The 25,000-nt window shown below is 44.1% G+C and overlaps 2 protein-coding genes across 8 annotated transcripts in view; both read right to left on the bottom strand.

Annotated features, from left to right (window-relative positions):
• LOC121546570 (rho GTPase-activating protein 39) overlaps window positions 1–12,873 on the bottom strand; it is a 124,662-nt gene extending 111,789 nt beyond the window's left edge. The window contains exon 1 of the mRNA XM_041857822.2: window positions 12,693–12,873. Coding sequence (XP_041713756.1) covers window positions 12,693–12,706 — 14 coding nt within the window. The 5' untranslated portion in view covers window positions 12,707–12,873. The remainder of the gene's footprint in view (window positions 1–12,692) is intronic.
• A 2,663-nt stretch (window positions 12,874–15,536) lies between these two features.
• Window positions 15,537–25,000, bottom strand: part of LOC121546045 (extracellular sulfatase Sulf-2-like) — a 205,518-nt gene continuing 196,054 nt past the window's right edge. For 3 of the 7 annotated variants that reach the window (XM_045209487.1, XM_041857039.2, XM_041857040.2), the window contains 7 exons: window positions 23,094–23,190; window positions 22,719–22,813; window positions 22,393–22,452; window positions 20,617–20,786; window positions 20,368–20,510; window positions 19,258–19,381; window positions 15,537–17,299 (listed from right to left, as the gene is read on the bottom strand). In XM_045209487.1, coding sequence (XP_045065422.1) covers window positions 16,617–17,299; window positions 19,258–19,381; window positions 20,368–20,510; window positions 20,617–20,786; window positions 22,393–22,452; window positions 22,719–22,813; window positions 23,094–23,190 — 1,372 coding nt within the window. In that variant the 3' untranslated portion in view covers window positions 15,537–16,616. The other 4 variants (XM_045209488.1, XM_045209489.1, XM_045209490.1 and 1 more) reach the window with 4 other exon arrangements.

Here is a 25,000-nt window from a genome sequence, read left to right as displayed (position 1 = left end):
TAAGAGGGGAGGTGAAGGATGAGGACAGATGAGATAAGAGAGTAGGAGAAGGATGAAGATAGGGGAGATAAGAGAGGAGGAGAAGGATGAAGACAGAGGAGATAAGAGGGGAGGTGAAGGATGAGGACAGAGGAGATTAGAGAGGAGGAGAAGGATGAGGACAGAGGAGATAAGAGAGGAGGGGAAGGCTGAGGACAGAGGAGATAAGAGGGGAGGTGAAGGATGAGGACAGAGGAGATAAGAGAGTATGAGAAGGATGAAGACAGGGGAGATAAGAGAGGAGGAGAAGGATGAGGACAGAGGAGATAAGAGGGGAGGTGAAGGATAAGGACTGCGGAGATAATAGGGGATGTGAAGGATGAGGACAGAGGAGATAAGAGAGGAGGAGAAGGATGAGGACAAAGGAGATAAGAGAGGTGGAGAAGGATGAGGACAGAGGAGATAAGAGAGGAGGGGAAGGCTGAGGTCAGAGGAGATAAGAGGGGAGGTGAAGGATGAGCACAGAGGAGATGAGAGGAGGTGAAGGCTGAGGACAGAGGAGATAAGAGGGGAGGTGAAGTATGAGGACAGATGAGATAAGAGAGTAGGAGAAGGATGAAGATAAGGGAGATAAGAGAGGAGGAGAAGGATGAAGACAGAGGAGATAAGAGGGGAGGTGAAGGATGAGGACAGAGGAGATTAGAGAGGAGGAGAAGGATGAGGACAGAGGAGATAAGAGAGGTGGAGAAGGATGAGCACAGAGGAGATGAGAGGAGGTGAAGGCTGAGGACAGAGGAGATAAGAGGGGAGGTGAAGGATGAAGACAGAGGAGATAAGAGAGTATGAGAAGGATGAAGACAGGGGAGATAAGAGAGGAGGAGAAGGATGAGGACAGAGGAGATAAGAGGGGAGGTGAAGGATAAGGACTGCGGAGATAATAGGGGAGGTGAAGGATGAGGACAGAGGAGATAAGAGGGGGGGTGAAGGATGAGGACAGAGGAGATGAGAGGAGGTGAAGGATGAGGACAGAGGAGATGGGGGGGGGAAGGATGAGGACAGAGGAGATACGCGGGGGGTGAAGGATGAGGACAGAGGAGATGAGAGGAAGTGAAGGATGAGGACAGAGGAGATAAGAGAGTAGGTGAAGGATGAGGACAGAGGGGATGAGAGGAAGTGAAGGATGAGGACAGAGGAGATAAGAGAGTAGGTGAAGGATGAGGACAGAGGAGATGAGAGGAAGTGAAGGATGAGGACAGAGGAGATAAGAGAGTAGGTGAAGGATGAGGACAGAGGAGATAAGGGGGGAGGTGAAGGATGAGGACAGAGGAGATAAGAGGGGAGGTGAAAGAAAGGACAGAGTAGATAAGAGGGGAGGTGAAGGATGAGGACAGAGGAGATAAGAGAGGAGGTGAAGGGTGAGGACAGAGGAGATAAGAGGGGAGGTGAAGGATGAGGACAGAGAAGATAAGGGAGGAGGTGAAGGATGAGGACAGAGAAGATAAGAGAGGAGGTGAAGGATGAGGACAGAGAAGATAAGAGAGGAGGTGAAGGATGAGGACAGAGGAGATAAGAGGGGAGAGGTGGAAGCAGGAGATGAATCACAGCCTTTGCACCTGTCCTCTCAACGTTTCCCTCATTTTATCCCTTCTGTTCATGGTCCCTCTTTGTCTGGCCCTCTTTGTGTCTGTGGCAGTGCTGAGAGGGTGGTTTGGTCCCCACAGCCACTGTCTGTATGTTTATTTAGTCAGGACCCAGCGCCCGGCAGCCTTGACTCCAGCCCTGTGTCTACACACTGTCAGAACCTGAGTGTGTGTGTGTGTGTGTAACTAGGGGCCCTGCCAATTATAATGGGTATTTCTTTCCCCTCTGTGATGTGTTTATGTGTGTTCAGTTAACTCAACACTGCATTCTGTCTCTGGGGTCTGAGGAAGAGAAGGGAGATCTGAAAGAGGGTTTCTCCTCAAAGAGGTACTCTCCTTCTCCCTCCCTCTCTCTCCTACTTCTGTTACTCTTGTTAGGTATTTTCTCAACAAAACACACATAGTACGGCTGCTACACACACTCTCCTATCTCCACACATTCCTACAGGTTGTTTGCTGCTGCTGTTGTTCAGTGCTGAGGAGGGGTGAGGAGCTATATAAAGGGAGAGAGAATGTCTTCATGGTGTCTGTTCTAGAGAGAGAAGGTGAGGAGGGGTGAGGAGCTATATAAAGGGAGAGAGAATGTCTTCATGGTGTCTGTTCTAGGGAGAGAAGGTGAGGAGGGGTGAGGAGCTATATAAAGGGAGAGAGAATGTCTTCATGGTGTCTGTTCTAGAGAGAGAAGGTGAGTGTGGCAGGTTGCCAGTGGTCTGAGAGCTGCTGCTGTCAGTGATCAATATGTGTGTGTGTGTGTGTAGCTCACTCATACGTCCTCTGTTCCAATGCCTCTCCTCCTGAAAGGAGATTTGTAGAGCAGAGACTTGAGACCGTCTCCGGTGACTTTGTGCTCACAACTGTGTTGTCACTTTGTTAAATGCACTTTAAATAAATTGTGATTTGATTTGACTCCTAGTAACTACCGCTACTCAGATGACCTACGATACTGCTGAGCATCGCCACTGATCATAACCATCTTCAAATGCTCCTTTGTACCTCCAGCTCTCATTCACTAAGCCCTACTGTCAGTTAATAATAGCTCTTAGCAGAGTTTCCCAGCCCTTCGTCTGGGATCCATTAAACAAACATGCATGGATGGATGGGCCAGGGGCATTCCTGAGCAGCAGCTCTGTCCCAAGACTCATTAACCCAGACAATGGCAAAGATTGTCATTCATTCCCACTGGCCTTCTCCTTCAGGCTTCAGGCCCACGTCCACTCTACTAATGACCGTCTTGAGTGGCCCTCCCCTGGGAGACATTGAGCCACAGGCCCCGGGCCGGTCCTGGGTTACACAGGGGTTAGCAGGGGCAAACATCAGGACAACCAGAACCACTGCAATTCCACAACCCTCTCCATCTCTCACTGTCACATCCATAACACACACATTCCACACCTGTAAGCAAACACACACATACACGCACGCACCCAAACACATGTTATGTTCTTCTATCCTCGTGGGGGACCTAAAAATTAATTTTCATTCAAATTCCTATTTTCCCTAACCCCTAACCCTAACCCCTAACCCTAAACCGTACCCTTACCATAACCCTAAACCTATCCACTAACCCCTTACCCTAACCCTAATTCTAATCTTAACCATAAACATAACCCCTAAGTTTAAAATAGCCTTTGTCCTCATGGGGACATGGGAAATGTCCCCAAAAGGGAGAATTGTCCTTGTTTTACTATCCTTGTGGGAACTTCTGGGGATTTTAGTTCCCCACAAGGATAGAAGAACCAAACCACTTAAACCATACCCGATCTAACCAACACACACACACACACCAGCCGCAAAGCACCGGAGCAGATCAGAGCAGGACAGGAAGGAAGAGGCCATTTGGGCTGAGGACACTGTGCTACCCACCACTAAGCCTTTTTCCATCCTGCTGGCTGAGCCTCCCGGTCAGTCTGCTAGGCCTGGGTCATGGGGACCCTTTTAACTGCAAAACCCACCAGCATCACTTTACCTCTACCCACATGTACTAATAATCTCAATTAGTCAACCTCAACTAACCTGTGCCCCTGCACACTGACTCTGTACCGGTACCCCCTGTATATAGCCTCCCTACTGTTATTTACTGCTACTCTTTAATTATTTGTTATTTTTCTATTTTTCTTATTTTTTCTATTTACTTATCTATTTTTTACCTAACACGTATTTTTCTTAAAACTGCATGGTTGGTTAAGGGCTTGTAAGTAAGCATTTCACTGTAAGGTCTACACCTGTTGCATTCGGCATGTGACAAATAAAATGTGATTTGATTTGAATATAGAGACAAAGGAATGTCCAGAGTTAACCCTTTCCTGTCTGTAGGAGAGGAAAACAAGCCTCTACATACAGAGAGGTGTCTGGCTGAGCACCTCAGCCACTGTGTTGACTGAGCTGCATGACACCAGGGTGTGGACAAGGTTAGTCACTCAGACCCACTGTGTGTGGCTGTATGTAAACACTCTTCTGACACATACAAATAAAATCCCTCCTTGAAGAGTCTTTTGTTCATGAACCTGGCAGGTGATAAACCTTTGGCCGAGTGTTAATGGAAAATACTAAACCATGAACCTTTCAGTAGAAGTCTCGTTCTGAACGGGCGATCGTAAATGGTCCATGACGACTCTTCATGCTGAGAGGACAGGTGAGGAGAGGAGAGAAGAGGACAGGAGAAGACAGGAGAGAGGACAGGTGAGGATAAGAGAAGACAGGACAGGACAGGAGAGGAGAGGAGAGAAGAGGACAGGAGAAGACAGGAGAGAAGACATGAGAGGATAATAGAAGACATGACAGGACAGGACAGGAGAGGAGAGGAGAGAAGAGGACAGGAGAAGACAGGAGAGAAGACAGGAGAGGATAATAGAAGACAGGACAGGACAGGAGAGGAGAGGAGAGAAGAGGACAGGAGAAGACAGGAGAGAAGACATGAGAGGATAATAGAAGACATGACAGGACAGGACAGGAGAGGAGAGGAGAGGAGAGGAGAGGAGAGGAGAGGAGAGGAGAGGAGAGGAGAGGAGAGGAGAGGGGAGAGGAGAGGAGAGGAGAGGAGAGGAGAGGAGAGGAGAGGAGAGGAGAGGAGAGGAGAGGAGAAGACAGGAGAGAGGACAGGAGAGGATAAGAGAAGACAGGACAGGACAGGTGAGGAGAGGAGAGAAGAGGACAGGAGAAGACAGGAGAGAGGACAGGAGAGGGTAAGAGAAGACAGGACAGGACAGGTGAGGAGAGGAGAGAAGAGGACAGGAGAAGACAGGAGAGAGGACAGGAGAGGATAAGAGAAGACAGGACAGGACAGGAGAGGAGAGGAGAGAAGAGGACAGGAGAAGACAGGAGAGAGGACAGGAGAGGATAAGAGAAGACAGGACAGGACAGGTGAGGAGAGGAGAGAAGAGGACAGGAGAAGACAGGAGAAAGGACAGGAGAGGATAAGAGAAGACAGGACAGGACAGGAGAGGAGAGGAGAGAAGAGGACAGGAGAAGACAGGAGAGAGGACAGGAGAGGATAATAGAAGACCTGACAGGACAGGAGAGGAGAGGAGAGGAGAGGACAGGCTTTGGGCTCAATGGAAGAGAGAAAATGTATGTCTGGTGTGACATGGTTTCTCATGGCATTGTGGGGGATCACTGTGTTTACAAAATGAGCAAAATGAGGTTTTACTCATCAAACAGCAGAACACATCAACACAATGCCTATCAGCAGTCCTTCTACTCCCCTGACACTGGTCCTCTGTCAACACCACTACCCAGCCAGCCGCCACTCCAACTCTGTTACCATGGAGATGTCAATTACTCTGAAGCTCGTCTGAGACATGTTGCAGCAGGGTGCTGATCCAACACCAACTGAGAGAAAGTCTCCTCCCCTCCAACCGCTTATCCAAATCACAGGAGAGAGATGCAGGGCTGACAACAGTGGCTTTCCCCTGATCCTTCCTTTACACGCTGACACATTCCTCAAGCCAGCCCAAAGCAACAATGTAGAGGTGGTGGGTGTTTTGAGCTGCTTGTCCTTTCACACTTCCATTTAGATCAACCAGAGAGAGAGCAAGAGAGATAGAGAGAGAAAGAGAGAGAGAGAATTCTGCAAAAAACATCCTCAGTTTACAACGTAAAACACCAAATAATGCATGCAGAATTAGCTAATGATCAAAATCCAGAAAAGAGCCGTTAAATTCTACAACCACGTAAAAGGAAGCGATTCCCGAAACTTCCATAACAAAGCCATCACCTACAGAGAGATGAACCTGGAGAAGAGTCCCCTAAGCAAGCTGTTCACAAACAGGCCCCACAGAGCCCCAGGACAGCAACACAATTAGACCCAAACAAATCATGAGACAACAAAAAGATAATTACTTGACACATTGGAAAGAATAAACAAAAAAACAGAGCAAACTGGAATGCTATTTGGCTCTAAATAGAGAGTACACAGAGGCAGAATACCTGACCACTGTGACTGACCCAAACTTAAGGAAATCTTTGACTATGTACAGACTCAGTGAGCATAGCCTTGCTATTGAGAAAGCCCGCCGTAGGCAGACCTGGCTCTCAAGAGATGACAGGCTATGTGCACACTGCCCAAAAAATGAGGTGGAAACTGAGCTGCACTTTAGAGAAACATATTTCCCTCAGATTACACAGACCCACAAAGAATTCGAAAACAAATCCAATTTTGATACCACAGTGTGGCATCACAGCAGCAAGATTTGTGACCTGTTGCCACAAGAAAAGGGCAACCAGTGAAGAACAAACACCATTGTAAATACAACCCATATTTATGTTTATTTATTTTCCTTTTTGTACTTTAACAATTTTCACATCGTTACATCACTGTATATAGCCATAATATGACATTTGACATTTCTCTATTCCTTCTGAACTTTTGTGAGTGTAATGTTTACTGTTCATTTTTTATTGTTTATTTAACTTTTGTTTCTTATCTATTTCACTTCAGGTGAGCTGAGCTATTTTCCAGAGTCTAAAGAAGCCCCAGTAGTCAGGATAGCACTAAAGCCCTACTGAAGTGGGCCAGGGATGAAACATTACATTTACATTTTAGTCATTTAGCAGACGCTCTTATCCAGAGTGACTTACAGTTAGTGCGTGCATACATTTTTCATACTGCCCCTCCGTGGGAAACAAACCCACAACCCTGGCGTTGCAAGCGCCATGCTCTACCAGCTGAGCTACAGGAAACAAACCCACAACCCTGGCGTTGCAAGCGCCATGCTCTACCAGCTGAGCTACAGGAAACATGTCCAAGTCACTCATCACTTTACAGCTGGCAAACCTGCTTCAGTGGCCAAGCCCCAGATCTAGCATTTCATCCTGTGGCACACAAAAGAGAACCCAGCTATGGGGGCTAAGAGTTGGGGCGTGGTGGTGGTGATGATGGTGATGGCATGGTGTCCCTGCTAGCTTGGCCTGTCTAATAATGTGTATATAGCCAAAATATGACATTTGAAATGTCTCTATTCCTTTGTAACTTTTGTGAGTGTAATGTTTACTGTTCATTTTTTATTGTTTATTTCATTTTTGTTTATTACCTATATTACTTGCTTTAGCAATGTAAACATATGTTTCCCATGCCAATAAAGCCCCTTGAATTGAATGAATTGAATTGAGAGAGAGAGGGGTGGGGGGGTGTTGAGACAGGTCAGGAGTTACGTTGAATGAGCGTTGTGGGATCTCACTCACTTTGAGCCCAGTCAGAGGAATACAATTATAGGGGAGGGGGGCTTCAGGGAGGACCAGAGCAGTGGTGGTGGTCGTGGTGGTTATGAGATCAATGGCACAGGAAGGAGGAAGGTAGTAGAGCTTGTCGATGTGGACATAAATCCATATTGCGATAAATTGCCTGAATTGATGCAATAACGATAAATTGTGTATAAAGTGTATAACATTAATGTACATATAATGATTTCATTTTGTTATCCTTTAAACTACTAGTAGTTTGATGGTTGTAGCCATCAATTGTACCATTAACAATCACTTATATTAGAAAACTTATTTAATTTCAAACTTCACATTTCTCGTATTGATAAATGCCTGCGATAAGTGATCGGTATGGTCGGTGTCGATAGTTTTGGGTTTATCGTCCCAGCTCTAGAAGGCAGCCGGGGATACAGTGCCAGCTGCAGGGTTTACGAGACTGTTCTTGTAACCTCCCACCCCCTCCCTCCATATGTCTGCTTCTGTGAGGTGTAACAGTCCCAGATATGAGCCCTCTGAGCAGGGTCTACAGAAGACATGCTCTGGGTGACTGGACCCGAGATCAACATGGGTCCCTACAGACAGCCTCAGTGATTTAGGAGGATGGAACTCTGCTGCTCAAAGAACACATACAGTAACCCAGATCAGAACAGAGACCATCTAAATAGAACGCTAAAGAAATGAGAAGCACAGAGAATAGACAGACTGCACACACCTTGTTCTGATTCTCTCACTGCTGAGCTGTTATGAAAGAGTGAGAAAACTAGGAAGTGGAAGTTCTCAGCGTGACGTCTGAAAATGTCATGAAAGATTAAACCAAATGTAACATTTAACAAACATAACATTCAACTTGGGCTGTTTCTTCCACTAAAACGTTTAAAACAATCAGCAGGTGAAGTTTAGGGTCAGGGCTTTGCAGTGTCAGCAGTGATTCAAATGTTGCTTGGTACTTTCTGACTATTCACCATGAAGCAGGAAGTTAAATAACACATCATCTCCAGGTATATTTGTCCCACTGGCTATCATAAATTGAATGCACCAATTTGTAAGTCGCTCTGGATAAGAGCGTCTGCTAAATGATGTACATTTAAATTTAAATACAGCCTATACGTCATCACACTGTGGGCTAGGAGCCAATAAAAAGCAAATAAATAATGTACACAGCATTAACTACCGTCAATTTAGATGAAAACCATGAGTTTTGTAAACAGCAGTCCTGGCATGTGTCTTCAAGTCATGGCCCAGGAGTAGAGTCAATGTAGCACACGTCCTAGCTATGTTAATGAGCTGAAACCCTGAATCTCTGCCCATCTTAATGAGCAGGCGTTTTTACTGACTACCCAGGCCTAAGGACCACCAGTAGAGTTATTTCCACACAACCGCAGACAAGCACGTACTGGGTAGTGGTAAAACCAAACAGAGAGGGAGGGGCGCCAAGGGGTTTGGACTGCAGGAGTATTTTGGGGAATGTTAAGGCAACTGAAGTGTTTGTGAAAATATCTACTCATTAGAACAGTGTTTCCCAACTCCAGTACTCGAGTAGCCCCGACAGCACACAAGCACACCTGATTCAACTTGTCAACTAATCCTCAATGAGTTGAATAAGGTGAGTTTGTCCGGGGCTACAACAGAAATGTGTGCTGTTTGGGGACTGGAGTTCAAATCAAATCAAATCAAATCAAATTGTATTGGTCGCATACATATTAGAGTAACATTAGACCCAGTGTTGGTTGCTGTTTTTAACCCCCAATCCAATCTGAAATATCAAATGTCTTTTATTTAGCCCTTTTTACATCAGAAGTTGTCACAAAGTGCTATACAGATACCCAGCCTAAAACCTCAAAGACCAAGCAATGCAGAGGCAGAAGCACAGTGGCCTGGAAAAACTCTGTAGAAGGCAGGAACCTAGGAGGAAACCTAGAGAGGAACCCAGCCTGGTCTCATAGACTAGACGTAGCATGGTAAATGTAAATCCGGGACACTCAAATTAGTATGATATGTTACGTTTGGTATGGTTACATAAGACAGAAGGTTACTTAAGGCAAAAACGAAAGTAGGGTAGTTGGTCGGGGTGGATGGGTAGGTGTATAACGTGAACGTCTAGTCCTGAGTGGCGCAGTGGTCTAAGGCACTGCATCGCAGTGCTAACTGTGCCCCTAGAGATCCTGGTTCGAATCCAGGCTCTGTCGCCGCCGGCCGCGACCGGGAGACTCATGGGCGGCGCACAATTGGCCCAGCGTCGTCCAGGGTAGGGGAGGGAATGGCCGGCAGGGATGTAGCTCAGTTGATAGAGCATGGCGTTTGCAACGCCAGGGTTGTGGGTTTGATTCCCACGGGGGGCCAGTATAAAAAAAATATGTATTCATTAACTGTAAGTCGCTCTGGATAAGAGCGTCTGCTAAATGACTAAAATGTAAATGTAAATGTCTAGCAACCCAAAGGTTGCGTGTTTGAATCTCATCACGGACAACTTTAGAATTGTAGCTAATTAGCAACTTTGCATCTACTTACTACTTTTTAGGTACTTTGAAACTACTTAGCATGTTAGCTAACTCTTTCTTAACCCTAACCGTAACGCTTTAACGTAACTCCTAACCATAACCTTAACCCCTAGTCTAGCTAATGTTAGCCACCAAGCTAACGTTAGCATTAGCCACCTAGCTAACATTAGCCACAACAAATTGGAATTCGTAACATATCATACGTTTAGCAAATTCATAACATATGGTGCTCTGACATCCCTCCCCACCCATGTTAATTATTCAGACGGCACCAACCCACCACCCCACCCAGTAGAAAAGGTCTCTGCACTGACACACCCTACCACGCCCGGGGACTCTCCTACTGTACTTCTCCCTGCCTGCTCTCACCCAAGCACTATGGGAATCACTGTTTAACCGCGTTGACAACAACAACAACGCAAACAATTGCACTCATGCACATAAAGGAGCGTGCACGCAAACCCACACAGTTATTTTCCATGGGTGTACATCAACCAACCAACCAACCAACAACCAGCTTTCTACACACAGACTCAGCTGTGAAGGACTGAAGGGCTTTGACAATATCTAAAATGGTAATTGATGACGTCCACAAGGGTCAGCTCTCTCTGATTCATCCTGCAGGCAGTGGCCCAACAATGCAGCTTTTCAGCCCAAACTCCCAGTCAGCACAAAGTGACCCCGACCAGTAAAAGCAGTCCCACATACCTGGTGTGCCTGGGCTCAGACAAATACAAACAGTACAGGAAAGAGTGGAGACGCAGGTGGACGGAGAGGAGCACCATGAGAGAGCGAGAGAGAGACATTTACATTTACATCATTTAGCAGACGCTCTTATCCAGAGCGACTTACAAATTGGTGCATTCAACTTATGATAGCCAGTGGGACAACCACTTTTCTTCTTTTTTTATTTTTTTTATGGGGGGGTGGGGGAGGGGGGTGGGTAGAAGGATTACTTTATACTATTCCAGGTATTCCTTAAAGAGGTAAAGTGTCCAACAATCTACAACAGCAGAGGCCTCAACCAGTAGTAACTCCAATGCCACCAATGTTACCCAACCACACCAAGTCATTATGACTGTCCATCGTGTGTTGTCTTCAGCAATAACTGTCTGTATATCCAAGTGAAGAGGATTGTTGTCTTCATCAGGATAGCTTTACTCAACTACAGTATAGAACTATAATTTTAATGATGGACAAACACAAGTAGTGGAGGGTATGTGGGAGTGATTAAAGACGTCAGAATCTAACACTATCTATTTCAGCAATGCTCCTGCTCACCCGGGATACCCATGGGTGGGGTGGGGTGGGGTTGGGTGAGGGGAGACAGGGTGGTTGTAGCACCTGTCCCTTTCCCACATTTGAAAACTCTCTCCACAGAATAGCAGTGAAAAGCTAAGATGGAAATATAGTACATGACTCTAGACCATATTAAATAGTTAGTATAATAGTAATAGTTAGTATAATAGTAATAGTTAGTATAATAGTAATAGTTAGTATAATAGTAATAGCACTATGGAAAATGCATTTTTTCTTTAACGTTTTTTTTTTTTTTAAGTTTGGTAACGGAACCAAGCAATTTGTAATAACATCTGACAAGATTCAAGAGAAGAAACTGATCATTAAAATCTGACCACAATCATACAATCCAATTTTGGCTTCCATGCCGCAATTAAACATAGCTTATGCTTCCATGGCCTCCATTTGCTCACTGTCTTCACAATGTGTAACTTGGACTCCCTTCAAGTGTGATTATATATAGTAGTCACACATCTCTATTCCTGTAAGAGCAATAAGCTGCTCTATCCACTGCACTACACATCAACCTATTACAGGCTATCAAATTCATCTAAACTACCCCAATCTGTATATTTCTTTGTATAAATGGTAAAAGCACGTGGCCAACACTAAATAGCTAATCGACTCTAGTCAGTGTAACTAAATTATGAATAAAATATGCCCACGCACATCCCGCTGCTGGTTCCATTATGCTTGACACCTGGAAATGAGGATGGAAGGTGACCGACTGAGCGACAGATTGCCTTACACAGCACCAGAGGGAGAGCAAAGGGTGCTGGACCATGTGTAACTTACTAGCCCTCTCATATAGCGTTCAGCATCTGCTCACCGACATGCATGCCGGTCAAGATCAGGCACGTTTCCCCCAGACTAACCCATTAATCCATTGTAAAAACCTAAGATCTCGTGTTTGAACGTTGAAGTTGCCCAGAGGCATGGTTTTACACACCTACAGGGAAAAGTGTAATGCACCGTGGTGTAGTAACTGGACAGGTATGCTATGTTTTAGGATGACTTTCTCTAGAAAAGAAGGATCACATCCATAATGAATACAATAAATTGACAGAACAATCAAATAATTATTCAAACGGGATAACATTTCACCTCCTAATGCATTCGTTTGTATGTCTTGTTAGTGTCCTTCATTTCAAGCTTGTTATCAGCTTGAAATGTGTTTGGTCAAATCATTGACTACATGTTATTGTTTTAGACTGTTGTTACATTGTAATAACGATTTGCGTTTGACAAATGTTTGTCTTTTTCATTTCCATAGCATACCATTTGTATTGCAAATAAAGGGAACATTTTAATTTGAGGCACGCAAACCGAAACAAAAAGTTTTTCTATAAGGTTTGAGTAATGTAAAACTTCATCTCCAGTCTAGCCTACTTCAAACCTGTTGTATTATTCTACTGTAGCACAGCAGACAGTGCAACTCGTCAATCCGCAGAAGTGAGAAGCGGCTACACGAGGATTAGCCGCAAAAACGTGTTACATTATATCGGTCTAGTTTCGTTCACCAAGAAAAACACAACGTAACATGCATTGGCAATACACTGTACAATAGTAACTTGCATACCTTGTCTCGGCCATCTTCCTCACATTGTATGAGCAACAAGTTGGAATAAAGAGTTGCGTTGTAGTAGATTTCCCACTCGTTGAGCTATGTGCGTTTCCACGTAACTGGAACAGAGTACTGCCTCACCCCTGCCCTGTCTGTGTGCGAGTCAGTACTGCATCTCATCTCACCCCCTCCAAGAACCTCCACCATGCTTATGGGTTTGTGTGTAATCTGATCCCTACGGGGACTGTATTGAACTGAGCGGGATACTACAAAGCAGCTTCAATGAATTAGCCAGCTAACTTGCCTAAATATTGGGAAATAACTTTGTCGTTCTTAGAAGGATAAGCTTGAGATAGGCATGGCCTATTGACTCAACAACCAAAAACACATATCTAAGTTAAGCTTTCTCAATGAATCAGAAAATCAATAGTTATTTCTGGTTGTTTATCAAAGTTAGCTGGCTAACTCGTTGAATTTGCTTTGTAGTCTCTGTTTCCCTCTGCATTGGGGTGTCTGATGATCTTAGTGTCAACATGATCCAATACACCCACCTAGTGCCGAAACAGAGTTAAACATCCCAGACTCATGTTGACTGTCACCCCAGATCTAATTGTGCCCAAAAGTTTGGGTCAGTGTCTATTTATTAAATGAACTGTTTGGGAAATAACTCTTAAATTTCTATCAATAAATCAACACTTTTGTCAAGAGATTTAAAAGTGTTGACATGATAATAAACTGTAGCATCAAAGTCTGCTTTTCATCAAAGCTTCCCAAGCTGAAATAAACAGTGACATCTGCTGTCTGAATATGGAACAAGATCAAATGTATGGTTAGTCACCCAGATAAACATGTTTTACAGTACATGTTTATGCAAATAAGAAATAGGCATGTATGGTATTGGTAACAGACTAAACAGAGTCTCCCAATCAAGGACTGCAGGTCTGAACATGTAAAATAAACACAACCGAGACTAAGTGAAGAGGAGGAAACCTTAGCAGTCAACACTTTATTCACAAACTAGTTACAGCTATCAACTGTTCACTGGTAAACCGAAGGAAACAGAAATATATGCATGATAAACCTATGTAACTGCACAAGGCATTGTTATGATAAAACCCTCTATTTTTTTTCACATACAGTAATCCATTTCAAAGTGCTAATAAAAAGTATTGTTGCTTCTTTTTTTCCAGGGGGAGAAGGGACTTGTTTTACCTCATACAATATGGTACAAAATGATTGGGGGGCGTTTCGGTTTCCTGGTAAATTGAGGGTGGAAAGATTCCTTCTGATCAAGAGTGCAGTTCACATCAGAAGACTACTTACAGGTGTGAAACATCAGTGCACTGAAAGGCGACAGGTAGCCTAGCGGTTAGAACATTTGGCCAGTAACCGCAAGGTTGATATTTTGAATCCCCGAGCAAACAAGGCGAAAAATCGGTCAATCTGCCCTTGAGCAAGTAACTCAACCCTAATTGCTCCAGGGTCACCGTCAGAAATTCCCATTTCCACACTTGTACAGGTTACTCACTTGTACATGCAGTGAAACAGGACAAAAATAAGCACCCCCTATTTGACCCTTTTGATAAAGCACTGTCTGATTGGTCATTCTGTTTATTATAAAATATATTTAAACATTTACATTAATTGCAAAAACCTACATTCAAATACATACAGCAATCTTTTTTTATATATGTTGAGCCCGCAATAGCACCATATATAGCGAAAAAAAATCTATTGTTATAAAGAATGCAGCATTTGTTAAATACATTTATTTTTCCTTTTCATTTCTACAGAAAATACATGATAAGAGAAACACGTGTAGCTACAGGCTTTAAACCATGAAGTTACGGCTGATCAAGACTGTGTGGGCTTGTTTTACAAGCCAGCATGTTCTGAGTTTCTCTAAGTGGTATTAGGCAGAATAAACTGCCAGGATTGCTGTATAAAGTGAGTGGGTCATGAGACCTATGTCCCGCCCATCTCTGGGACACATCGGCTTGCAAAACAAACGCACCTTTTATCTCTGAAGTCTTTGATGACATCAGAGTGAGGTTGTGGGGCACACTCTCATGCCCAGGTGTTGGATAGTTATTTTACATATCAGCTAACCACGTCATATGTTCTTGCAATCTGGTGCCCGACAGCACAGTCGATGACGTAGCACGCAACCATTGGTTGATGCGTGCAACAACTTCTTAGCAGGGGGACACAACCGTGGACTGATGACTTCATGAAACAGACTTCCTGGATGAACCAACCAGACTAGACAAGTTAGGTTCCCACATAGTGATGTATAGCGATCATTACATGAAAATAACCCGTTTTTGAATGGACATTGGCATTGAGGGCTTCCAGACATTTTAAAGTAATCAACAGGGTATGGATTCCAATGGGGTTGGGAGCGATCAGCCAATGAGCAGAGCATTGTCTTCTTCTTCACACTGGTTTGCCTAGTTTGTAAATGGCTTTAAATTATGTGACTGCCATCTAGTGTCCACAATAACTGAATTACAATATTTGGTTCAAGACTCCAGCACTGCAGGTGGAGGCGGTAAGACACCAATATTAGCTTTACACTTTTTTCAAACATCAAAAGAAGAAGAAAATGGACTACTTCAAAATGTAGATAGCTTCAATGGCGCTGCCCATGCTGTCACAGACGCCATAACGTGTCAGCTACAATGTTGGGATCTTTATACATCTCAATGGGTTCACATTAGATAAGTGCCTTCAAATGCATGTTCTCTGATTGGACTGTTTCATAACAGACGGCGGCAGGTAGCTTAGTGGGTACGAGCGTTGTGCCAGTAACCGAAAGGTCGCTGGTTCTAATCCCCGAGCCAACTAGGTGAAAAATCTGTTGATGTGCCCTTAAGCAAGACACTTAACCTTAATTGCTCTGGATAAGAGCATCTGCTAAATGACCCAAAAAAAAGTTTTATAAAAATATAACGGTTCATACCACAGATTCCAAGCTATAGGAAAAACTCTTATTCTGTTCCAACATCGAGACCTCACTCATTTTGAAATTTAAAAAAGAACACAACAAAAGGGAATGCGTTCCAAATTATGTTTTGATACGCATAAATATCAAGTCTCTTGTTTTTCATTAGAAACATAGTAAAACTTAAATTAGCTGCAACACTGAAAATAAATGGCACTTAGATGGCATACTCCCAGTTCCTACCTGCACTCTAACCCTAACCACAGCATCCTCGTGTCAGTCTGATGCCATACTCAAGAGCAGGTTCCACAGCACTGTAACTCAAAGTGTGTGAGGTGAGGTGTGTGTGTGTGTGTGTGTGCGTGTGTGTGTGTGTGTGCATCGCTGCATCTCATTATTCATCATCTGCATTTTATAGAATTAAGGGTTTACAAAAATTGATTAGTAACACATTGATAAAAAACAGCATTAATCAATGTGCCACATACACGGAATCTGCACAAGGGGATGGAACTGGCACCAATTAATACAGCCATTATTAAAAACTAAAAGGTAAAGTACACATCTTTTTTTTAAAGAATCCAATGAATATCAAAAATCGATCAAGTTTCTTTTCCTCTCACATTCACAAAGCTCCCTGCCCCACAAACTAAAAACAAAGCAAGGTAACGTCCTGCATTAGGCAAAACATCATGTGCTGCTGCGTTCGCGCATAAAGAATCTCTTGGTTAAACCCGTTGTGTTGTGGTGTATTACAGGGAGGGGCCAGCAGGGGGCAGTCTGTCTGGGATATGGTTGGGGCACTGGAGAGCTGCAGTCTGGATTAAAGGGACAGGCTCGTCCCCATATCAGCCTGGAGGTACTGCTGTGGCCTGAGGAGGAGGAGGGTGAGAGGTCAAGGGGGGACAGGCCAGAGGTGGCATTGTGCTGATTCAGTGTCCCTAAAATCTCAGGTGAGGAGGGGAGACAGAGTGAGAGAGGGGTCTTACATGCAGTCATTCGGGCAACCCGTTCTCAGTTTCCTGAACAAAGTCACTGCACTCACAGTGAACATGGTTCAGCCTCCACTGGGCCGACCGTCTCCTCAACAACTCCTCCTCTTCTTCATCACCCCTCTCCCTGCCCTCCTCATGCTGACTGGGCCGGCCCTCATCCCCTAACTGGTTGAGGAGAGGTGGGGAGCGGTCCCAGTCTGAGCGGCCCTCCTCAGCTGGGACTGGAGGACAGGAAGAGGAGGAGGAAGAGGGAGAGCGGTGCGCCTCTCCATTCAGCCCCAGCGCCTCCCTCAGGACCTCGGCCCCAGCCTCTCTCAGCAGGAGAGCAGGAGTGGCCAGGGTGGTCAGGTAGATGGCTGAGGCTGATTGGTCCGTTGAGGACACCAGGGCTTGGTCTCTTCCTCCTCTCCCCTCCCCAGGAATCAAGTTGCTGCGGTGCCCGTTCGGCTGGTGGTTGAAGTTGCCTAGCAACGCGAACATCCTGTCCACAGTCCCGTCAAAGTTGTCCCAGTCCTCCAGGCTGACATTGAAGTTGAGTTTGAGATCATAGGCGTGCTTGTCAAGTCTGTACAAGGGTTCAAGTTCTGACCAGTCCATTCCCGTTCCCCCCGCAGTGGGCGCTTCTGAAGGGGCCACTCTCTCCTGCTGGACCCTATCCCTCCCAGCCTTCCCAAATCTGTCCTCTGATGAAACAAAACCACACAGACAAAACAGTGTCATCCACAGTAAACCTCTGTCTGCCGTTGTGTCTGTACTCTGTACTCTCCTCTTCCCATCAGCACCACGTGAACACTGCTCCCAGTAAACTGGTCCCAGGACAGAGTTGTATTCATTTCTATATGAATGCTTGAATGGGTTCACTCTTTGACGTTCACACCAGGCTCTAGTATGTGAGGCAGCTACATCACCAAACACATAAGACACATGGACAGCAGCGTGTCAGAAAGAGAGAGAGACATTGTGAGGCACTGCCTGCCGTCTTATGAAAAGAGAAAGTCAACCAATAGAGGTAATAAAATGATTAAGGCAGATGCGCTGGGCGGTGGAGGTGGATGGCGCCCTCTACAGGTGACAATCAGCAGGACAGTATGAGATGTGAGCTGCCTAAACCGTGCAGGTTAGAATTACATCCACTCAGAGACACAGGAGAGTGAGACAGACATGGTTAATAACTAGAACTAGCAGAGAGCAGCATGCAAGCCTGGAAAAACCCAGAGTTGAAAGAACTAACGAAAAGAAAGAGAGGAAGAATGAGACGAAGAAAAGCCAAGTTAGAGGTGACTGTTTAGTGGCATCGTGAGGTTCCAGATGGATGTCCAAACTCACAGTGATTTGGAGGTGGGCCTCTTCACTTTTGGCCACTTTCTGCGTTGAAACTGCCTGATGCACAAGCAACAATAAGATAGACTGTTATCCAGCCCGTTCAAGCAGAGGAAAATAAGCCCTCAACCCTCTCCCAACCTCAGTTAGAAGGAATGTAGAGACAGTCAAGCATACAGTGAGTACTCCCCAGGGTTAGAAAAGTGCTCAGTGCAAAATCCCCCAAACCAGAAGTCATGCAAAGATGCAAAGGAAAGCAAGAGAGAAGAGAAAGAGAGGAAGAGAGGTGAGAAAGAGAGGAGAGGGAGAGAGGAAGAGAGGAAGAGAGGAGAGAAAGAGAGGAGAGAAAGAGAGGAAGAGAGGAGAGAAAGAGAGGAAGAGAGGAGAGAAAGAGAGGAAGAGAGGAGAGAAAGAGAGGAAGAGAGGAGAGAAAGAGCACAAAACCAAAACACTGTCAATCTCACGTCCACCACAGGAGGCTGCTTGAGGAGAGAAAAGCTCATAATAATGGCCGGAACGGCGCAAATGGAATGGCATCAAACACATAGAAAACCATGTGTTTTATGTATAATATAACATTCCACCAATGCCGCTCCAGCCATTACCACGAGCACATTCTCCCCAATTAAGGAGCCACCAACCTCCAATGACATCCACACATCGCCCCACACATCGCCCATATACACAAACTCTATGTATTCGCTAAGTGTTGTGTATTCTGTCAACGTATTTTAGACCAAGTAGATAGTAAACTATCTTTTAGGAATGTTTATATTAATCTGATATAGTACTAATACCTAATAAATAGTTAAGTGCAGAGTGGTGTTTATGTCAATGAGTAAAGATACCTGTATTCATCAAAGCTGCTTCGCTCTTTACCTCCTGAAGAAGAGACAATAGCAGTGGTTAGAGAATATAGGAACAGATTCCTATCAGTTAAGGCACAGAGACCGAGTTAAGCCATGTAGGTCTAACTGTGTTGAGAGAGGCTTTTAAACGGGTTAGAAAGGGCAGTTGTTTAAAATGGCAAAATGGTGTCTGAAATTCAAATAATGTAAAGAAAACGAGTTTCAACTGAATTGACCTTAATTAAAAGGAACAAAACTCATTCCAGAGCGAGGGGTTGTAATCGTTTAAGATGCAGTAATAAAATTGGTACATGATGGTGAAAACAGCAACACAAAGCAAGGCAGGACTTGGATTTGGTGGAGAGGATGATGGTGATGAGGATACCAAACAGAGATCATTCTTCTGTAGTCACAACCCACATCAACCTGACATTGTGTGTGTGTGTGTTTGTATGTGTGTGAGATGAACTCACCCAGCTCCAGGGTGCGGGTGCGTGGGTTGCACTGCTTGTGGCCCTTGCAGCTGCGGAGCTCCATGAGTTGAACATGGAGCTGGTTTAGGACGGTTCGGTCCAGCGTGTTCACAGCATTCATCAGCTACAGGGAGACAGAGAGAGACAGAGACAGAGACAGAGACAGAGACAGAGAGAGAGACAGAGAGAAAGAGAGAGACAGAGAGAGAGAGAGAAAGAGAGACAGAGAGAGAGAGAGAGAGACAGAGAGAGAAAGAGAGAGAGAGACAGAGAGAAAGAGAGAGAGACAGAGAGAGAGAGAGAGAGAGAGAGAGAAAGAGAGAGAGAGACAGAGAGAAAGAGAGAGAGAGAGAGACAGAGACAGAGAGAGAGAGACAGAGAGAGAGAGACAGAGAGAGAGAGACAGAGAGAGAGAGACAGAGAGAGAGAGAGAGAGAGAGACAGAGAGAGAGAGACAGAGAGAGAGAGAGAGAGAGAGAGAGAGAGAGAGAGAGAGAGAGAGAAAGAGAGAGAGAGGGAGAGAGAGAGAGAGAGAGGGAGAGAGAGAGAGAGAGAGAGAGAGAGACTGGGTGGCTGATAGAGAGGAATAGTGCTGGTCTTCATAATTGTTTTAACATGAATTCATAAGAGCATCTCCAGCTGTTATGGGCCCTGTGTAGCTCAGTTGGTAGAGCATGGCGATTGCAACGCCAGAGTTGTGGGTTCGATTCCCATGGGGGGCCAGTATGAAAAAAATAAAAAATGTATGCACTCACTAACTGTAAGTCACTCTGGATAAGAGCGTCTGCTAAATGACGTAAATATAAAATGTTATACAATAGATCATTTTCAGTGTGCCATCTTGAAAACAGGGCTAAAGGCTAGATAATGTTAGAAACCAGAGCAATGTGTTTAGAGAGTTGGGATGTTGAGGTTTCTGCATTATGATGCATTTACATGACATTACAACATTATATGTTATCGCCCCATTGACATTCCATGGGGAATATAAATTATAAATAATGCTATGTAACTGGATGTCTAGAATTAGAACAATATTCTAAATATATGGCTCTGTTAGAAACCATCTTTACAGAGGAGTGAGTGATAGCGGTGAGGAGGAGCACTGACCTGGTAGGGATCTGTGTTGAGGTCAAAGTACTCCAGGAAGCCAGTCGCAAACTCACAGAACAGGAAGTTGTGAGTTTCGTTGATGGTCCTCACACACCAGTAGGTGTTGTTGTTGGCACTGGTGCAGGCACAGAACGGACCCACTGCAGACAGAGAGAATAATCAGTGCTAGTGTGTGTGTGTATGTTTGTGCAAGCGTGTGTGTGTGTATGCGTGTGTGTGTGCGCCTGTGTGTGTACATGGTCTTACTGGTCCAGAAGGGGGCGGTCTGCCAGTGCTGGTTGTCGTGGGTGAAGCAGGTGAGACCAGGCATGCTACAGGTGTCGTTGTTCCTCAGACGTTTCAGCAGTTTCCTCATCTTCTTCCTCCTCTTCTGGTCCTTCAGCAGCCACGCCTTGTTATCCTTATCCTGTCCCTTCCTGACGACATCACACACACACACATTACACAGTGACACAATGAAACAGTCACATACACACACACACACACACACACACACACACACACCAGTTGCGGTCAGTGCCGTTTATGATGAGGGAGGACGATTTTCTTTTCATGAGCATGGCCTTATTTCTATTACAGCATGTTGGATGACTGTCATTCATATTCCATTTACCCAGTTAAATGTAACAGCGATAGGTTTAGGCTACTAAATGATACTCACATTTTCCCTATACCCATCATGAGGTTGCTACAACCTAGCCTGTGAATGAAAGTTTACAAAGTAGATGCACACAGGTCGAGTGAAAAATGTGAGATGACAGACAGTGACACATGGACAGCCAGTGACATTCAATACCGCCTTGCACACTCTTGCCTACATCTAGTTTATATAGGGTGTAATCACTAGTCCAACAGTTGCAAACGAGAGTTTCTATTGGACAAATTCCGGTATTTCTTATACCCGTTTCGTTTGCTTCCGTTTAAGAAACGTTTTTCAACAGAATCGGCAGAATACATCAGCTGTATGTGAGAAGGCGAAACCTTTCCAAACCATGTCATAACCGCTACACACAGCCTACATCGTTGTCCCCATATTGGCTAAAGTAACGTCCTAGTCAGCATAGCTAATAGAACTAATACGTTAGTAAACCCGCTACAATCATGCAGTAACGTTACAGCGTATAGTCAGTAAGCAGTTAGACCGGCGGGCCCCGGTGGCAATAAATTAATAAAACCAAAAGCTTACCTTGACTTGTAAGAGTTCCAGTGTTGTGTTGGATAGTCATAGCCAGCTAGCTAACATAGCGTCCCTCTGTTTGAGCCAGGTGTTTGAGTAACTAAACTAGCCAGTCCCATTTGATAGCTAAGTAAGTTTAACTGAAAGTGAAAAAAATAGAGAAATCTTTCTCTCTTGCTGCTCCTTCATTTTTGAAGAAATTAATTTGTTGAAAACTATTCAACTCTTGTCTTTCGCTCTCTTTGAGTCAACTACTCACCACATGTTATGCACTGCAGTGCTAGCTAGCTGTAGCTTATGCTTTCAGGACTAGATTCATTCTCTGATTATTTGATTGGGTGGACAACATGTCAGTTTATGCTGCAAGAGCTCTGATAGGTTGGAGGACGTCCTCCGGAAGTTGTCATAATTACTGTAAGTCTATGGAAGGGGTGAGAACCAAGAGCCTCCTAGGTTTTGTATTGAAGTCAATGTACCAAGAGGAGGACGGAAGCTAGCTGTCCTCCGGCTACACAATGGTGCTACTCTAAAGAGTGCTGTTGAGGCTACTGTAGACCTTCATTGCAAAACAGTGTGTTTTCATCAATTATTTGGTGACATGTGAATATATTTAGTATAGTTTTATCTAAAAGGATAACTTTCTCAATGTTTTTACAACTAAAAAAAAATGAAATTCACTGAGGAGGATGATCCTCCCCTTCCTCCTCTGAGGAGCCTCCACTGATACACACATACAGTATATTGTACATATACAATAATTACACAGTCATAAGAACACATACTGTACACATCCCTTTCTTATACGAAATACACACATGATAAACAACACAAACCCACACCCTTACCTGAATGGGTGAATGTTGCCTCCTTTGTGCCTGAGCTTACTCTTGTACTTAGACTTGTAGCTGAAACACAGACAGATATTCACATATTCAGCCTTTATGATGAATATCTGCAGGGAGAACCACAGGGGGTCTGAAAAAAAGCTATTTGAGTCTGGTAGAGTCCTGTTATCTTTACTGTAAATGCATGTAATGCTGGCGTTTAGTGTGTGGATGTTGGTAATAAACCAGTTGTGCAACGTGAACTGTGGATTGAGGAGAGGAGAGGAGAGGAGAGGAGAGGAGAGGAGAGGAGAGGAGAGGAGAGGAGAGAGATGTTCTGTCTTTACATGTAGCGGATACAGTCACACTCGTCTGGGCGGGCCTTCTTCAGGTGACCCCTGACTTCTCTCAGGTTCTTGATCTTGGTCTGCAGGGTCTCAATCTGAGAGAGACGCAGGACATTAGATTAGATAGAGAAATGTCACAACACAATGACCTGGTCCTCTATAGCTCAGTTTTTAGAGCATGGCACTTGCAAAGCTAAGATAGTGGGTTCGATTCCCAGGACCACCCGTTCAATTAATTCATAATTACACAGTTGATTTCATTGGCAGTCATTGATTGTCATTACACAAATCACTGTGACCACTGAAGATAATCAACTGCATTGAGGAATAAAGCATAATTGTTTTGTGGTTATGTGAGTGGCTGAGAAAACTGACCTCGTGGTCGATGTGGAGTTTGTGGTCCTTCCTGGCCTGCACAGACTTATAGATCCCTGTATCACACTTCACCGTGTCATCGGCCAGGATAGAGCACCTGAGGACAGGATGCACAGTGAGCATTTAGCCCAATGACTAAGAACACAAGAACATATTCAACATGCAGTATTAACAACACATTCAACATGCAGTAATAAAGCTGAAATATGTAACTTTTTGGGCGACCCGACCAAATTCACATAGAAATGTGAGTTATAGATCTATCATTCTCATTGAAAGCAAGTCTAAGAAGCAATATATATGTGCTCTATTTCTTTACTTCCTGTTCTTAAGTTTAGTTTTTGCTGATTTTACTTTCGGTTTTGTACACCAGCTTCAAACAGCTGAAAATACATATTTTGGGTTATGGAAAATATATTTCACAGCGGTTTAGATGATACAATGATTCTCTACACCACACAAGTCAAACTCATTCCACGGAGGGCCGAGTGTCTGCGGATTTTTGCTCCTCCCTTGTACTTGATTGATGAATCAAGGTCACTAATTAGTAAGGAACTCCCCTCACCTGGTTGACTTGGGCTTATTATATATAACTGAAAGAAAAAAACTAAAACCAGCAGACACTCGCCCCTCTATGGAGTTTGATGGCCCAGGACCAAGTTTGGGAAACCCTGCTTTACACTTTACTTTTTTTTGTCACATATACTGAAGTTAGGCAAACTATTAGAATTTTAGCAACCAGGAATTGGCGGAGTGATTTAACACATTCAACATGCAGCATTAACACATTCAACATGCAGCACATTCAACATGCAGCACTAACAACACATTCAACATGCAGCATTAACAACACATTCAACATGCAGCACTAACAACACATTCAACATGCAGTACTAACAACACATTCAACATGCAGTACTAACAACACATTCAACATGCAGTACTAACAACACATTCAACATGCAGCACTAACAACACATTCAACATGCAGCATTAACAACACATTCAACATGCAGTACTAACAACACATTCAACATGCAGCACATTCAACATGCAGCACTAACAACACATTCAACATGCAGCATTAACAACACATTCAACATGCAGTACTAACAACACATTCAACATGCAGCACTAACAACACATTCAACATGCAGTACTAACAACACATTCAACATGCAGTACTAACAACACATTCAACATGCAGCACTAACAACACATTCAACATGCAGTACTAACAACACATTCAACATGCAGTACTAACAACACATTCAACATGCAGTACTAACAACACATTCAACATGCAGCACTAACAACACATTCAACATGCAGCACTAACAACACATTCAACATGCAGCACTAACAACACATTCAACATGCAGTACTAACAACACATTCAACATGCAGTACTAACAACACATTCAACATGCAGCACTAACAACACATTCAACATGCAGCACTAACAACACATTCAACATGCAGCACTAACAACACATTCAACATGCAGCACTAACAACACATTCAACATGCAGCATTAACAACACATTCAACATGCAGCACTAACAACACATTCAACATGCAGCACTAACAACACATTCAACATGCAGTACTAACAACACATTCAACATGCAGTACTAACAACACATTCAACATGCAGCACTAACAACACATTCAACATGCAGCACTAACAACACATTCAACATGCAGTACTAACAACACATTCAACATGCAGCACTAACAACACATTCAACATGCAGCACTAACAACACATTCAACATGCAGCATTAACAACACATTCAACATGCAGTACTAACAACACATTCAACATGCAGTACTAACAACACATTCAACATGCAGTACTAAAAAAACACATTCAACATGCAGCACTAACAACACATTCAACATGC

This window comes from Coregonus clupeaformis, chromosome 30, assembly GCF_020615455.1.
Source record: "Coregonus clupeaformis isolate EN_2021a chromosome 30, ASM2061545v1, whole genome shotgun sequence".
NCBI lineage: Eukaryota > Metazoa > Chordata > Actinopteri > Salmoniformes > Salmonidae > Coregonus > Coregonus clupeaformis.
This window is presented reverse-complemented; position numbering and strand designations above follow the sequence as displayed.